General features: G+C 38.3%; 1 protein-coding gene across 11 annotated transcripts in view; it reads right to left on the bottom strand.

The window, feature by feature from the left end:
* zmiz1a (zinc finger, MIZ-type containing 1a) overlaps nucleotides 1-15,810 on the bottom strand; it is a 192,174-nt gene that overhangs the window by 25,890 nt on the left and 150,474 nt on the right. For all 11 annotated transcript variants that reach the window (XM_058795531.1, XM_058795535.1, XM_058795532.1 and 8 more), the window contains 3 exons: nucleotides 12,970-13,089; nucleotides 5,669-5,782; nucleotides 1,474-1,579 (listed from right to left, as the gene is read on the bottom strand). In XM_058795531.1, the coding sequence (XP_058651514.1) occupies nucleotides 1,474-1,579; nucleotides 5,669-5,782; nucleotides 12,970-13,038 (289 nt within the window). In that variant the 5' untranslated portion in view covers nucleotides 13,039-13,089. The remainder of the gene's footprint in view (nucleotides 1-1,473; nucleotides 1,580-5,668; nucleotides 5,783-12,969; nucleotides 13,090-15,810) is intronic.

Genomic DNA, 15,810 nt, shown 5'->3' with positions numbered 1-15,810 from the left:
GTCGGGTGGCCGCCCCTCTGTCGCCATCCTGCCTGTCACTGGGTTTTCGCTGGGGCTGCACTTTCTCGACAAATCCCTGACCTGACGTGCATATATCTCTTCTCTCTCTTTTTTCCTTTCGCTCTTTCTGTGTGTGTTTGCGTGATGGATGTAGACAGATAAAGAGAGAAAGAGTGTGTGGCATCAAGGAGGACAGAAAACGAGAGGGACGGAAGATGGGTTTATGAGACTGAGCCCTGCCACTGTCGTCTGTGTGTCTGGGGTGGCAGACGCCCTTATGATAGAGGTAAGATGGATGCCCCCTTGATGCATTGAGAAAGAGGAAGTCTGAGTCATATCTGCTTCCAGCCATTTCTTTATCAACCGCTGGTATAAACTCTGCTTGATTTGAAATATTGGAGATATCACTGAAACGGAGAAATATTTCAGCTCTCAAACAAGCCACGTGAGTGTTACTAACAGCATACTGCCACTATTCTCAGCTGTTCACTGCAAAAATACATTTATTAATCAGGATTTTTGTCTTGTTTGAGTAAAAATTTCTGAACATCATTAAAGCAAATTTAATTACTGGGAATAAGTAAATTAAAAAGTGAAATAAATCAATTAATTAATTAAAATAAATAAATATTTAAATAAGCTTTAAATGTTACTGTTAACTAATCAACTATTAATAATATTTTTTTGGTAACTGAAATAAAGCTGAAATATAATAAAATTAAATATACATAAATGAAAACCTTAAACTTAAAAAAGGGAGAAATCTTGGTGAAGATCAATTCTGTAACAGCCCACTGCTTTCCAAATAAGACAAAAATAATAATTAATTAAGAAAATTATTTTTGCAGTGATCTAAAAAGAGAGATATTAACAAAAAAAAATGTTTCTGGAAGGCCCTAGGTGTCCCACAGTAACCATGGTTCAAACGGACAGTTTATCTTCATTCTCAACAGCGAGCCATGTCAGGCCTTTCTCAAATGAAGTACACTCACACACCTCAACCCCGGCGTTTGTGGCCCATCTATCTCTGTTTGGCTGATGCCCGTCCGCAATTCACTTTGACAAATGTACAAGAACAGGACACTCAGCTTTGGCTGAGAAGGTCAGAATTTCAAACAGAGCTGATTACAAAGTGATGCTGCTCTGCTGATGGATGATTGTTGGAAAGTGAACTCTGGCGGCTTATCAATGAATTATTCGGGGGTGTTTCTGGCACGCAGAGAGCTCCACGTGTAAAATCGGGCAGGAAAAGACAACCTCGCGAAGTTAAATCGTCTTAAGGAGATGAGTGAGTGTCGGACAAAGGAATGTGAAAGGATGCTAATGCATGGCCGTGCGCTGTGATTGCATAATACCACAATTAAAAGATTTCCTGTCACATCGCTAAATGAGAAATGTGGATTCATTACAGGCACAGTGTCTGTAGCAATGATGAGTGAGAAGAAGCATCGCAATGAGAGAAGCGGTTCTCACCTGCCGACTTAGGGGTGAACTTGTCGCGGTTTGCCGCGCACACGGCCAGGAGCCGATAGCCAAGGTCCAAGTCGAAACCCTGCTGCGCTGCCACGCGACTTACAACCTGCGGAAAGAGACCATATGAGCGTTAAAATGGGTCTTTGTGTACTCACACGCTTCATCTGCATGTGTGTGTCCATTATTTGCATTCACAAGAGAGGTGCAAACAGAGTTCTCCACTAAAAGACTGAAGAAAAATCAAGCTGAAATGTTCTAAACACACTCTTTAGCATTAAGGCTATTGAATTTTTCAATAGTCTACATGAGCTATGTGCAATTAAGCTTCCTTGAAATTCTACCCCAGACTCCCATGAGAGAAGCGAGAACCAGCAGTATACTCGCATCACCCGGCTACCACCCCCCTCTTCTTGTACACCAAATATCTCTCCAAAAACTACTCATAAAAGAGCAATTTCCCTTTTTTAGTGCAATCATATCAAATATTTATATATGTGCATGAATAATGTATTCAAAGATAAAACAGCCACCTCCACTGATGCAGAATAGTGTTAAGACTGTGTTGATATTTGCAGGGCACGATTGATGAGCTTTCCCTAGAGATCTGTGTGACTGGTACGCAGACGTCTGTGTTTGTTCTCTGAATACCCTGATCCGCAGAGACCACAGCCCGCACTTGGCCCCTTGAACTCACAACTCCAGCTTCTTTCAAAGCATCTTGTGATCTTTCGCGAAACAATTCAAAAGCGTGTAAATAAAACCCTAAAGCCACATGTAAGACAGAGACGGTAGGTGACAATGTTACACACAGAATACATAACTCTGGCTTTACCTGTGGAATCTTAAAGGGACTGAACACCCAAAAATGTCATTTACTAACCCTCGTATTGTTCCAGACTTTTATTATAGAACACAAAAAGAGATGGCCAAGCTGCTCTATTCCATAAAATGAAAGTCAATGGTCACCAAGTTGTTATCAGACAACCACTACCTAAAAGTGCCATAACAGCAATCCATATGGATACTAGGGCTGTATATTCCAAGTCAAATAATGCAGTAACTTTGTGTAAGGAACCGAGCAAAACTTATTCAGTCCCTCTCTGTGAAAAAATAAATAAATAAATAAAAGTTTTTCTCACTTGTGACATTTTATTGTCTTTTTTTTTTTTTTTTGAGCTTTACAGCCTTGGTCCCCATTCACTTTCATTATATGAAAAATAGCAGTTTGAAAATTCTACCAAACATCTAATTTATATTCCACAAAAAAGTAATATGAGATTAGAACATCACAAAGTTGAGTAAAGAAAGAAAGATTCCATCATTAAAATTATACAACAGGAAGACTTAAATTCTTTAGACCACAGGCTGACAACGACATAAAAAAACAACAACAACAAAAAAAACATTTACAGTGGTTAAGGCACCTATTTTTCATTTAAAAGTTATGGGTTTAAATATTGCTCTGAATAACATTCAATTTGAAAGAATTCATTTTGTCTCCCCTTTCACTGTCTATTATTCTATCCATCAAAAAAGACACAACCAATATAAAACGAGTGGCATTCAACCTTTTGTAATATCTGCTGTAAAATCTGAACGAGGCTGCACATGATCTTTAATGACTCATGTATCACACTGCTGCAGCTGTGCGCTGCATTTATCCACTTACTAACCTTCTCAGTTCTTAACACCCGGCGCTTGACGTGCAATTTGTGTTCCACATGGGGTGCAAACGTGACTCTTCTTAATCATAAATTGTCATACATCTGCTACCAAGGCGGTGCAACAAAAACGACAAATCAAACCTGCGCTGACAGATCTCTATTCATGATTTAATGGTCAAATAATAGCTTAACAGGATTCTAGAATGGCATCTATGAAACTGAAAATCTGCCCAGTTTTTGTCCTCCAGTTTTTTTGAGAATTTTGGACAGGCAGCGCCGCTGTGCTCTTGCCAAACTTTAATTTCCCTTCTGCAGCTGCACTTGCCAAACGCAGCAGCCAGGCTTGCTGCCACGAGGGCTGGTATAGATTGCACTGGCGTTTAGAAATGCATCCTCTCATAAGCCTTTTCCACATAATCTCTCTTCTCAGAATGCAGGCCTAAAATATTAAGTGATTCAACAGAAGAAAATATCAGAATCACTGAGCCACGCAAATCTCCTCGGTTACAGTTTTGCTAAAGGGCCGAGGGCACACAAACAGTGACGCGCAATATAATACACAAGAAAAAAATGGCCATTTATTTCTTTCCAGAGCGAGGCCCATAGCACTGCAGATATGCAGGGTTGACAAGAAAAGACAGTGGGACAGCAGAGAAAGTTGTCATCGCTAAAGCTACTGACAGTTTGGAGATGTCATTTATCATTTGGCTGAGTGCTGATATTGTGCAGCTGGGAGACAATGGAAGAACAGCTCCATATGCAGGTCTGCGGAGAGCAGAGAGCTACCTGCTGCCTGAGGGGAAACGTGTAAGACATGTCCACATCTGTCAGCCAACATTCTTATCTCCCCAGTTCTTTCATCTCTCCACCATCCTCACTGTTACATCCTCACCTGGGGAGAAGAACCTCTCCGCTGCTCTCTGAGGGACCCGCAATACATCAGACAAATTAATTACAATATACAGAGCACAAACATACTGCGCATCCTTTTGGAGTGAACGCGCGTGTGGTGTGAAGACGGTGTCTGGGGATGCACTGTCATGTACACACGACACCAACTCCAGAGAGAGAGGCTGAACCAAACTCAGGCTGTCAGAGCCGTGCAGCAGTAGCAGCACCAAGGAGGTCTGGAATACCTGGAGAAAGCTGTCCGTTAACATTCCCATTCATCTCAAAGGCAGTAGGTCGGCATTGCAGAGACCCCTTTGTGATGCAGTCAGGTTAGTCTGCCATGTGACTAATCAAAAAATTATATATCTTTAAACTACTGATTGGTTAATGACGTTAAACACACACAAAAAACCCTCAACAGCCCCAAACCTTTCATTAGTGACTATCCTGAGATGTGACATAAAACTGCATGTACACTATCAGTTATTTTGAGTAATCAAGATATTTTAATGTTTTTAAAAGAAGTCTTTTATGCTCACAAAGGCTGCATTGATATGATCAGAAATACAGTAAAACAGTAATACTCCAGTCTTTAGTGTCACATGATCCTTCAGAAATCATTCTAGTACTCTGATTTGTCATTTAGTTCCACAGGCTCTAAATATTAGTGCAAGATTAATTGAGAGTTATGTCCCACATGAGGCACTATACACTATGCATTGCATTCTACCATCCAGTGTAAGTGTTATTTTGTTATCCATCATTAAAATTTAGCCCTTCCCCCTGCAATACGCAAGGAACGCTGCAACAGTTGTGTGCATGAAGAGTCCAACAATCCGGTTATTTTTGGTTAATTAAGTGCATTATCCAGGTATTTAAAGTGCAATTTTCTGGGAACTTTCAGTATAACCACATTTCTTACACTATTTTGACTACAAAATGGAATAGAAACCTCAGGACAGTGTTTTACAAACTTTTTGACTTTGTCCAAGACGATATTTGGAGGTCCTCGTATCTAAGATTATATTTACCTCTAAGGCTTGTTGTGGTCCCCTGATTGAGGAGAACTTATCTATTTTTAAGAAAAAAAATAAATCTCAGCAAAGACACCTGACGCAAGTCTAGCTAGAACAAGCATATTCCGAGAGCCTCCCAGTAAATCAATATATGAGAAATTCAGATCACAGAGTGGGAGTGGGGATGAAATAAGTCCAGTGGAAATCAATGGGAAATGTCTGTATGCCCACGAAAAGCACCTGGACTGGAGACCTGAATCAGACTGAAGGTGCTAAACACTGGCAATATGCCATAATCAATGTGTGTCATGGAGAATGTGGGGCGAGTGTCCTACTGCATGTTCAGTAGCAATAGCATCAATAAACAGAACTAAACGTGAAAAGTTCAGCTTACTAATGGTTTAATTATACCTGATTGTGTATGGTGAGATAGAAGGTTTTTTTTTTTTTTTTTTTTTTTTTTAAAAACCTTAAACACCAGTCACAGGTTACAGGAGGGAAGAAAAGAAACAGAGAGAGAGAGATCAGTGGGTGGGCAGAGGGACACGTGAAGCGTGACTGTTGCTTTAACCTTCGTCACTGGCCCCTGACATGAGGACAAGTCTTGAGCAGCTGCTGTCTTACCGTCAAGCATCCCATAAGGCTTTGCTCAAATGGCCGCTGGAAGGCTCGTGGGTCTCCACACCAGTCCAGTAGCTCCGTGGCCGCGGTCTGGAAATTGGCCGGATTCTGTAAGTGCTGTTCCAACAGAAGAAATCACAAATATTACAACATTAAAATCTAGAGGGAAAATCAATATTTAAAAACTTCATTTTTAGCAATAAAAATTAACACTGAAAATATTCAATATTCAACACTGTTGTGAAAACATAACCATAATACTTCAACATGACATGTTATCACATAAAAATCATAACACTCTAATCATACTAAAACCTCACATGCAGGAATTCAAGATGAGCATAATACAAGTATGTTTATCCACCTAAAAAAAAATTATTCCACTAAATGATGATTTAGAATAAAAAATTCTGTCCAAAATTTGAAAATATCTTCTTGTATGTTCCACAGAAGAAAATCATACGAAAATAATTTGATATAACTCGATATTTAATATATCATAAAATTGAACATAATAATTTTACGACAAGTATTACTTATTAATATATTCATATTAAAACTGCAATTAAAAACTCTGAAACGTGTTTGTTCTTATTTACATACTGAATTTACATTTACATACTGTGTCAAAATTAATTTATGTGAAAAAACTAATATAATTTAGACTGTTCTATTCTAGAATATTTCTTTAAACAGACAGAAGCACTTGAAAACCTGCTGAAAAATATTGAATGAATATTATATATAAAAAAAAGATTTGAGAGGATGTGAACCAAAAAACTAATCATACAACTGATTCTGCTCCTTTCTGAATCATATACCATATTCCTGATACATTTTATGGCATATTGACAACCAGTATTCAACAAGGGGTGTTATTTTGATCTTAAAGTGGATATCGTTTTCAGTCAGCCAAGTGCTCCAACTCCTCCTGCCCTTTGACTCGGTGCATCTGCACAGCCCTGCAAGAACCCAGCCGGTAACCCAAGGCCTCCTGGTCTGAACGCAGCTGTGCATTCTGGGACAGATCCACCCTCCTGACAAAGAGCTCAGTGTGCTTCAAGGCCTCCTCACACACCGCAGTGCGTCCTAATCCAGACTCTTCATCATCTTTTGTCCACTAAGATGTAATAGATCTGCACCTCTGAAAGCAATAGTCAAGCAGGGCCGGCCAATAAGGCGAGCACAAGAGGGGGGGCTTTGTGGCAGAATTGAATGAGAAAAGGCTTATTCTCTTTTCCCTACGATTTTTTTTTATTTATTGAGCGCCGAGGTTGTTTATCCTCCCCTCAGGACCGCCCTCCCCCCACCCAAACTCTCCAGCGACCGGTGGCGCACAAGACATGACAAGAAATTTAAACAAACGAGCAATCTGTACACCCTCTTCAGAGCCTTTGCCCGTTTAATGCTCCAGCGCTGTTTGACCGCTCCGAGGAGGAGACTGCGCACTTTGAAGACCATTATACTCCGACAGACACCTCCTCTTCCCCGGCTCGCAGCGAGGAAGCGGCATTGTCTTCCGAGGGCGGCAGAGGTCGCCATTTGAATGAGCGAATTTGGTGTGTGTGTGTTGACAAAGAGCTCATCTGACAAAGAGCCAATGTCTACTGCCGCAGAACCCCGCTGAGTAAATCCTGCACAGCATAAGGGATATGCGGGTAGAAAATGTTCCCCCTCTCGCCGCAAAAAGCTGGTGGAAAAGAATCTCCATTTTGAGGGAGGCGATTCTTTGTTTAAGCGGACATTCTGGTGTCTGGTTCTGACCACACGATTATCAGGAAAGAGAGGAGGGGATGGAAAGCTCGCTGTTGTGATGGTGGGCACTCGGAGCCGTGTGTCAGCAGTGAAGGGTTTTTGGCAGGATCGCAACACAGGTGTTAACGCAACAGCAGCCAAATCTCAGCACTCCACCTTTCCCCTGCTAAGCATGTGGTGTCCAAACAGGACCTCTCCACCTCAGGGCAGCTCTGTGTGTTATGATCAGTCACTCCAGAGGCATTAAAGTCATGTTGCTTGACCAGGCCTGGACATCTACACTTCTGATCATCTATACTACAATATCACTGTATTACAGTCACTGTATAACGGAAAATAAGATTTTTCTTGCTCCTTTCTTGCTGTCCTCCCAGTCCAGTTTTAGGAACTAAGCTACAAAAATGAATCATTGTGAAGTAATGTCACAACCATAAGAATATTCACATACACAGTTCACACACATACATGGAAAACCAAGAAATATCAGGGTATTTTTTTTTAAACATAGGATTTCTAGGCCCGTTTTATATAAACGCATATTTATAATATATTTACATAATTTTTTATTTTTTTTGTAAAAATATATTCTTGTATCTGGTGCAGGAAACGTGATAAAAAGTAAAAAAAAATAATAATTTTTTTTTAAAGTACAGAATATGACTAAATTGACTACATTTTAATGACTAAATTAAGAAAATAAAACGCATATTAGGAAATTTTAATGGAAAGGAATCAGGATCTTGAAATCTTAAGGGTTTATCTGTCATAGGAAATCCCTGAGCACGAGCTCATTTCATCAGTCCTACACGGGACATGGACCATGAATAACCGCCTCCTCCAGTATCAGAATACTCTTCAGCAAATTTGTATTCATGTTCCATGTGAATGATAATTTCTTCTTAAGAAGAAAAAAAAAGAAAAGAAAGACTGTCTAATTAAACTGAGTCGCTGTGCCATGTTTCACTTATTATTTCTAATCATTAAATTCCTCCTCATGTTCTTGATGGAGAATGAGCCAAGAGAATTGTTCTGATCATCCGAACGTTTATCATGCATTCAAAGGTAAACACTGTGAATGATAAGAGTTTTAGGTTTACTTAGCGGAATAAATTGAAGCTCAACAAATAGGGAAAAGAAAATGGGGACATTAAGCTCAGACGCCACAATTTTACTTAATGTTCTGAGTATTTGTATATATACACATAATATACAGTTAAAATAAACAACAACAATTTGTAGGGAACATTGATCTGGGTGAGCGTGTGATTCGGTTCAATGCACCAGTTGGACTTGAGTTGATTGTGATGTCAGTCTGCTGCTCTCAGACAGAAGAGGATCTCATTTTGTGTGATTGACAGCTATTGGCTGCCGACTACTCAGCGTGTGGGCTTTAACTGCTGGTGAGGAAGCCCGCGATGGGAAAACAGAGGAATTCTGTAGGAAAGGCTCTGTAAATGAAAGTCAGATGGCAGTGCGAGAGTCTGGCAGTATAAGGATAGAAAAAGAGTCAAAGAAGTCAAGAGAGAAAATGGTCCGTTTGATCGACATTACAATCACAACATGCTGATGGCTTCATGTGGGTGTTAGTCATGAGATTGGACATAATGTTTTACACTACTGTCATTATAACCAACTGAGTAAAGTTGAGGGAAGAATAGATTGTATGACAGGCAGGCATATGATTGAGTGACAGGATGACAGAATGATGAAAAGAAGGAAATGGGACAGAGAGGAAAGGAAACACCCCTATTAGATTGAAAGAGTATCAGGTTTTTGACATATTGATGTCTCAAACAAGCGAACGCTTAGAAATTGTCAAGGTATTGGCATTTCCATGTAAACTAGAGGTCATTTACATATGGAAGTTTTAAATGTACAGTCTGTTCTAAGACTACTACTGTGTTCTGTGCAAAACATTATTACTGTTGTATGTGGACATAAAATAATAAAATATACTTTTTTACTAAATTCAAATACTGTCTCTGCTTAAATTGAGCTCACTGAGACAAAAGTCCTGGCAGCTAAACTGACAACTCTCATCACACTAAATATGCCATATCAATATGATTAATGAGCAGCAATCGATTGCGTTTTGTCTTTAGCTTTAATCAGACTCAATCTGCTATGCAAAACAGAGATAACAGTGTCATTTGTAACCAATTAAATAGGCTCAGAAATTCAATGGATTCTTACATGCCGTAGACATGATCTTATTAGTGCTAAGGCTTGCCTAATTGATACAGAGACAACAAAGCCTAGCGGAAATCTGTGTGGACATGAAAAATGCTGAACTGAACTGTCTGTAATATACAAGTTGGCATGTCAAATATGTCCATAAATCTGTCGAGAGATGCAAAATGTCACACCTACACAGCATACTGCAATTATCCAAGTCTAGAATCACAAAACATAGCCTTGGGTAATACCTACTTGTGCGTGTAAGTTTGGCTATAGTTGTGGGTGCCATTTTTTATTTTTTCAAATGTCCTGTTTGATATATTAAAACATGAGGACATCTGAAGTGGTTTTCATAAACTGAAGTGCTCTTAAATCAATCAAATCTTTGCTTTAAATGCATTGATACCCACTCATATGGTTTAGAAACACTGTATAAAAGCATGAATCTGTGACTCAGAAGCGAGTTGATCCAAAAAAAAAGATCAAAAGGGGAAAATGTAAAAGTATTAATTTAGGTATAGTGTTTTGGGTTTTGGTGTATATAGGTTTTGGGTTAACTAGGGATGTTCATTTCGGTTATTTTTCCTAACCGACAACAGACGCTCATTAACCGATTATTAACCGTTAACCGACAAGATTATTTTAAATTAGAACTAAATTAAATTCGAAAGAATAAGTGTCTGTGACCCGTTAAAAATACTAACATTTGTTTTCCGGGGATTAATTTTACATGCGCAAAAAGCAGCAAACAACCCTAACCTTTTACAATTCCGATTATCTTCATGACTAAAAGTAGTATGCTAGTTGCTGCTTCCACTGTTAGAACGGTGATTTTCCAGCGCCGCACACAGTTTAGCATTCTAATTGACAATGCAGCCTGTTCATTATCATTGTAAAAAACAATCAGTCAAACATATGGGAAAACAAAAAACACTGCTCAGTTTAAATATGTAGTAAAATCTGTGCCGTTAAGCGTTATCACCGTACCGCCGTGAAGTTATGCAAAACATTTTGTTTTACGTGGATATTGGAACGCGAGTGAAGTAGGCCTAGGCTACATAAAAGGTAAATAATATTTTGGCATTCAAATACATCGCGAATACGGAAACATTTGATTTTATGTTGATGGAGAGACCCAACATTGGTTTCAGTTTCGTTTTAGCCTTAATTCGTTTTGGTTTGTCGCTATAGCTTCTTACATTTTTAATTCTTGTTCTTTTCTAAAAAGGCTACTGTTAATTGAAAGGATTTGTTGTGGATTGAGGGGAACTAAAATAGCATAGCTATGTTTACAGTGTTTATTATAATATTTGTAATTCGCGTAGGCCTATTTCTGAATGAAATAATAAAATGCGACTTATGCTTTTTTCTCTCTCTCTCTAAAAAACGTTTTTTTTTTTTGTTGTTGTTTTTTTTTATACGCGTAGCTTATTTTAACCATGCATTAAACCTTTTAAAATATCTTGATAAATTACTGAAAAAATAAATAAATAAATAAGTGACTTTAAACCGTTTAACTGATTGTATTAAATCGGTCAAAATTCTTATCGGTCGGTTAACGGTTAAACGGTTAAAATGAACATCCCTAGGGTTAACCTGTAGTCATTATACTCTAACATTTAAGTTAGTTTTTTTTTGTTGGTAAGACGTTTTAATGTTTTTAAAAGAAGTGTCACCAAGGCTGCATTTACACTGCGTTCCAAATTATTATGCAAGTGATATATCAGTAGGATCTCGGTACAATAAAGAGTCAGATTTTTGTTTGTGTTGTTTTTCACATCTTTTTAGTTAACTGGTATCAATCTCAGACAGGTTTGTTCAATAGTTTGCCAGTTCTTCGTAGGTAAATGGAAACCCTACTTAAAGAGGTTGTTCCACATTATTAAGCAAGTCACAGTTCTCATGAAATACGCTGAGGAAGAAAGATCTTTCTGAAGATGAAAAGTATGAAACAATGCAATGTCTTGCAAAAGGCATCAAAACAAACAATATTTTGCGAAAAGCAAATAGAAATTATTGAACTGTCAAAAGATTTGTGAGTGACTTAGAGCACAGAAGTCACCGTGCAGGTTTCTCTTTGTGAGGTTTGGTTAGCAGTGACTGCTTTACACACAACTGCCAGTCTGCATGAAGAGGATCTTGAGACTCCAGTAGCTTCAAACACCTGTTTGCTGCTCAGCAGTGGCTTTTTTTACAGCTGGTATTACAATACAGTTCAAAAACTTGACAAAAACTTTCCTTAATAAATCTTTATCTGACCAAGATCTTCTGTGCTCTAAGTCACTAACAAATCTTTTGACAGTTCAATAATTTCTATTTGCTTTTCGCAAAATATTGTTTGTGTTTATGTCTTTTGCAAGACATTGCATTGTTTCATACTTTTCATCTTCAGAAAGATCTTTCTTCCTCACCATATTTCAACCTCTTTAAGTAGGGTTTCCATTTACCTAAGAAGAACTGGCAAACTATTGAACAAACCTGTCTGAGATTGATACCAGTTAACTAAAAAGATGTGAAAAACAACACAAACAAAAATCTGACTCTTTATTGTACCGAAATCCTACTGATATATCACTTGCATAATAATTTGGAACGCAGTGTATTAAAAAAAATACACTAAACACAGTAATATGGTTAAATATCATTACAATTTAAAGTAACTGTTTTCTATTTTAATATATTTTAAAATGTTATTTATTACTGAGATGACAAAGCTGAATTTTTAGCAGTCATTATTAGTCTTCAGTGTCACATGATCCTTCAGAAATCATTCTAATGATGACTTGGTGCTCATTAGTATTATTTATTATTATTATTGGCATTATCATTATTATAAATATTATAGAGAAATTTATATGTTGAAAATAGTTGTGCTGCTTTCCATTTTGTGAAACCCCTAATAAAGCTTTTTCAGGATTCTCTGATGAACAAAGTTCAAACAGCATTTATTTAAAATGCAAATCTTTTGTAACATTATAAATGTTTTTACTTTCACTCTTGATCAGTTCAGTGTGTCCTTGCTGAATAAAAGTATTAATTTCCTTTTAAAAACTATTACGGTGCCCAAACTTTTGAACAGTAGTATAATTAGTTCAATTTAAAAGTAAAAGAATCTATGGCATGTTTGCATTTAGACAGCTAAGTAGTGCGCCTGTGTTTGTGTACACAAAAACAAGCGCCGGCTGATAGGGGATGCTTGGAAAACAGCCGAGGAAGACAACAGGGTTCAGACTCCAACCATATTCGGCAACCTGATATGAGCCAAGCTAATGGAAAACTACAGATCGCCATCAGAGAGGCAGTGGGAGACCTTGGAACAATGAACAGACAGACAGACAGTCTTGGTGTCACTGTGGTTCTTTTCTCCTCACCTGTTTGATGCACAGCAGCCTGTCATTGGTCTGCTGTATGTGCCTGTCCATCGAAGGAATCGAGTTCATCTTGACTGCTGCCTCTTTCTCTCTACCTGGAAGCCATTAAAGTTCTTCTCTCTGAAAAATGGACAGACAAAGAGAGGAGAGTGTCAGGCTGAGAGAAACACGGGAGAGAACTTCAGCGCAAATCTGTGATCTCCTCACACGCTCAACGAGGCCCTGAAAGACACTGAGCGCTCAGATGACATTTCAGTAGTGGGTGAGGAGGAGCCGTCCCATCCATCTTTCATGTTGACTAAGTCGCTCCAGTGTAGCTCTGACACTCCTCTCAGTTTCTTACAAGTACAACTGTGATCTTCAAAAAATGCTAGCAAAATAAACAGCACAAGTCAGTAACGATAGAGCAGAGAAAGTGTGTGTGTGCTGAAAGGAAGAACTGTGACCAATTACACTCCAATCAGACCTCTGCAAATGCCTGAACCCCATCAGTGTGTCTATTACACGCTGTTAAAGGTATCAGGCCTTACATTCAAGGTTATCAATTTAGCCGCTGCAGGCTGATTTACAGTTGCGTTCGCTGGCAAATAAACACGAGGCCCCGTGGCCAACGCTGTAACTCACTGCGCCGACATGCGGAAGGATTAATTGGTGAGGAACGGGAGCGTCGGGACTTCATCTCTCATCTGGCCACTTCACCACCATCACTCTTAAAATTCCAAGGCACAAATGTGGAAAAAAAAAAAAAAACTGGCAGGTGGCAAAATTCCCCCACCACCCACTGCAGCGGTCTGATAAAGCTCTCTTCAAATACTTTGGCTGTGTGTGTGACAGGACAGGGAGCATCTCTGGCTCTCAGGAGGGTTAGATAGTGCCCTATATATGTTAAAGCAGACAGTGCATTTCAGGAAGTGATGTCGGGACAGGTATTAAGAGTGCTTTCTTAAGCCCGCATGAAATGTTTAAGCATGTAAGTCACGGATGAAGCGACATAGGCCTGGTACCTGCATAATGAAAGTGTGCTGAACTCACAACCTCAAAGTCATACAAAAGCACGACTAGGTCCCATTTTAGCCAAAAATCTCCAGCAAATGTGCAAGAGACGGAAAACACTGCAAAAAATGTATATATATTTATCAGTATTTGTATTGAGTAAAAAGATTACAATAATTCTCAAATAAAAAATTAAGTATATTATATAATTCTATTCTATAAATATATTTTTCTTCCAAGAAGAAAATATTGTTCTCTGTAAACAAGACTTTTTTTTTTTTCCTTTTCCTTTCTTTCAAAGCATAGAAACTATATTTTGCTAGATTTACACAACCATTCAACAAGTCTCCTATTCTCACTAGGGCTGCATTTATTTGATCAAAAACACAGTAATATTATGTATTTAAAATAATATATCCTCAAAAATGCTGAATTAAATCATTTCTCTATTTTCATTTTCCAAAAAAAAAAAAAAAACATTGTAGTGTATGCTTGAAAAAAAAAAGAGAAAAAGCTATACTCTCTCTAAACAAGTCATATAAAAAGCAGTTTTTCTTCACAGATATATACACACTCACTGGAAAACAACAAAAAATGGATAAAGAATTTTTTTACACTATAAATCACAGCACTAGCAACAGCAAGTGTGTAGACAACATGTGAGCTGATGTTTTTTTTAAACAATGGAAATTGCCAATGATTAAATGTTATGCTAATTTGGCAAAACGCTCTGACAGGATTTGGGTCGGTGTGGTTGCAGTGACAGTCAAAGGCCAGCAGGTGTCTCTCTCACACACACACTGCGGTCCTGCCACCCTGACCATCAGCACCACCACAAATAACTGCTGAGTGTTCCTTTAAGCCTTTACAAGCGCTACAAATCCTCTGCTCCAACCCACTAACAGGGAACGCTCAAACCAGAGGCTCGCCTGTCTGACCTTGTGGCTATTGATTAACTATTTCCCTCCTTACCCCGCTGTCACTCTCACCTCCAGCTACCAGCAGTGAGAGCACAAGAGAGGGGGGAAGAAAGAGTGCTCTCACTCTCCTCCTCCTCGTGAGACGGCTTTTGTTTGGTGTGCAAACTCTAAGCTATGGGCTTCAAGAGGGTGATGACGACATGAAAACATCTTTACAGCAGCAGCTGAACATCCTGATCCATGACGTCAAAGAGCCGTAAAGCAGAGTCCAAAACTCCACACAGCTTGATCATGCATCCCTCTCTCTCTCTCTCTCTGTCACTCTCTCACCCCTCAGGCAATGAAGGCTGGAAAAACACCAGTTATATAACACACCAACTACCTCAATGAAAACAAACTCTTGTTCTCATTATTCAAAGAGAAGCAGAAGCTGGCCATGGAGTCATTCCAAACTAAAAGTTTACAGTCAGATACTTGGCCATGCTGGAAGAATTTCACAGTATTTAACTGCTCTTGGACCTATCTAACTCAAATCACATTTTCTTTATATTAAATAAGAATAATTATAAGATTAAATACCCATTATGTTTCTTATTAGCTGAATAAATAATTAAATATAATCTTATATGTGTTTCTGTGTGTGTGTGTGTGCGTTAAAAAACAAAAAACAAAACATTTAAGTTGACAAGTGTGAATAACAAAAATATTGATAAAAAATATTGTGGACACTAATCACTGTTTTAATTAACCAATATCAGTTTCATAAAGCATAATATTTTATGGAATTCACACCATCAAACCTTAAAAAAAATGACATGAGGTGTTGATGTCCAGGTTTTAGAAAAAAATAAAATCAGCAGGATACAGAAACTAAACCTCAAAAAAACAGTAGGATAAATCATATCAGATGAACAAGACTAGACATAAT

The sequence above is a fragment of the Onychostoma macrolepis genome, chromosome 13, assembly GCF_012432095.1.
Source record: "Onychostoma macrolepis isolate SWU-2019 chromosome 13, ASM1243209v1, whole genome shotgun sequence".
NCBI lineage: Eukaryota > Metazoa > Chordata > Actinopteri > Cypriniformes > Cyprinidae > Onychostoma > Onychostoma macrolepis.
This window is presented reverse-complemented; position numbering and strand designations above follow the sequence as displayed.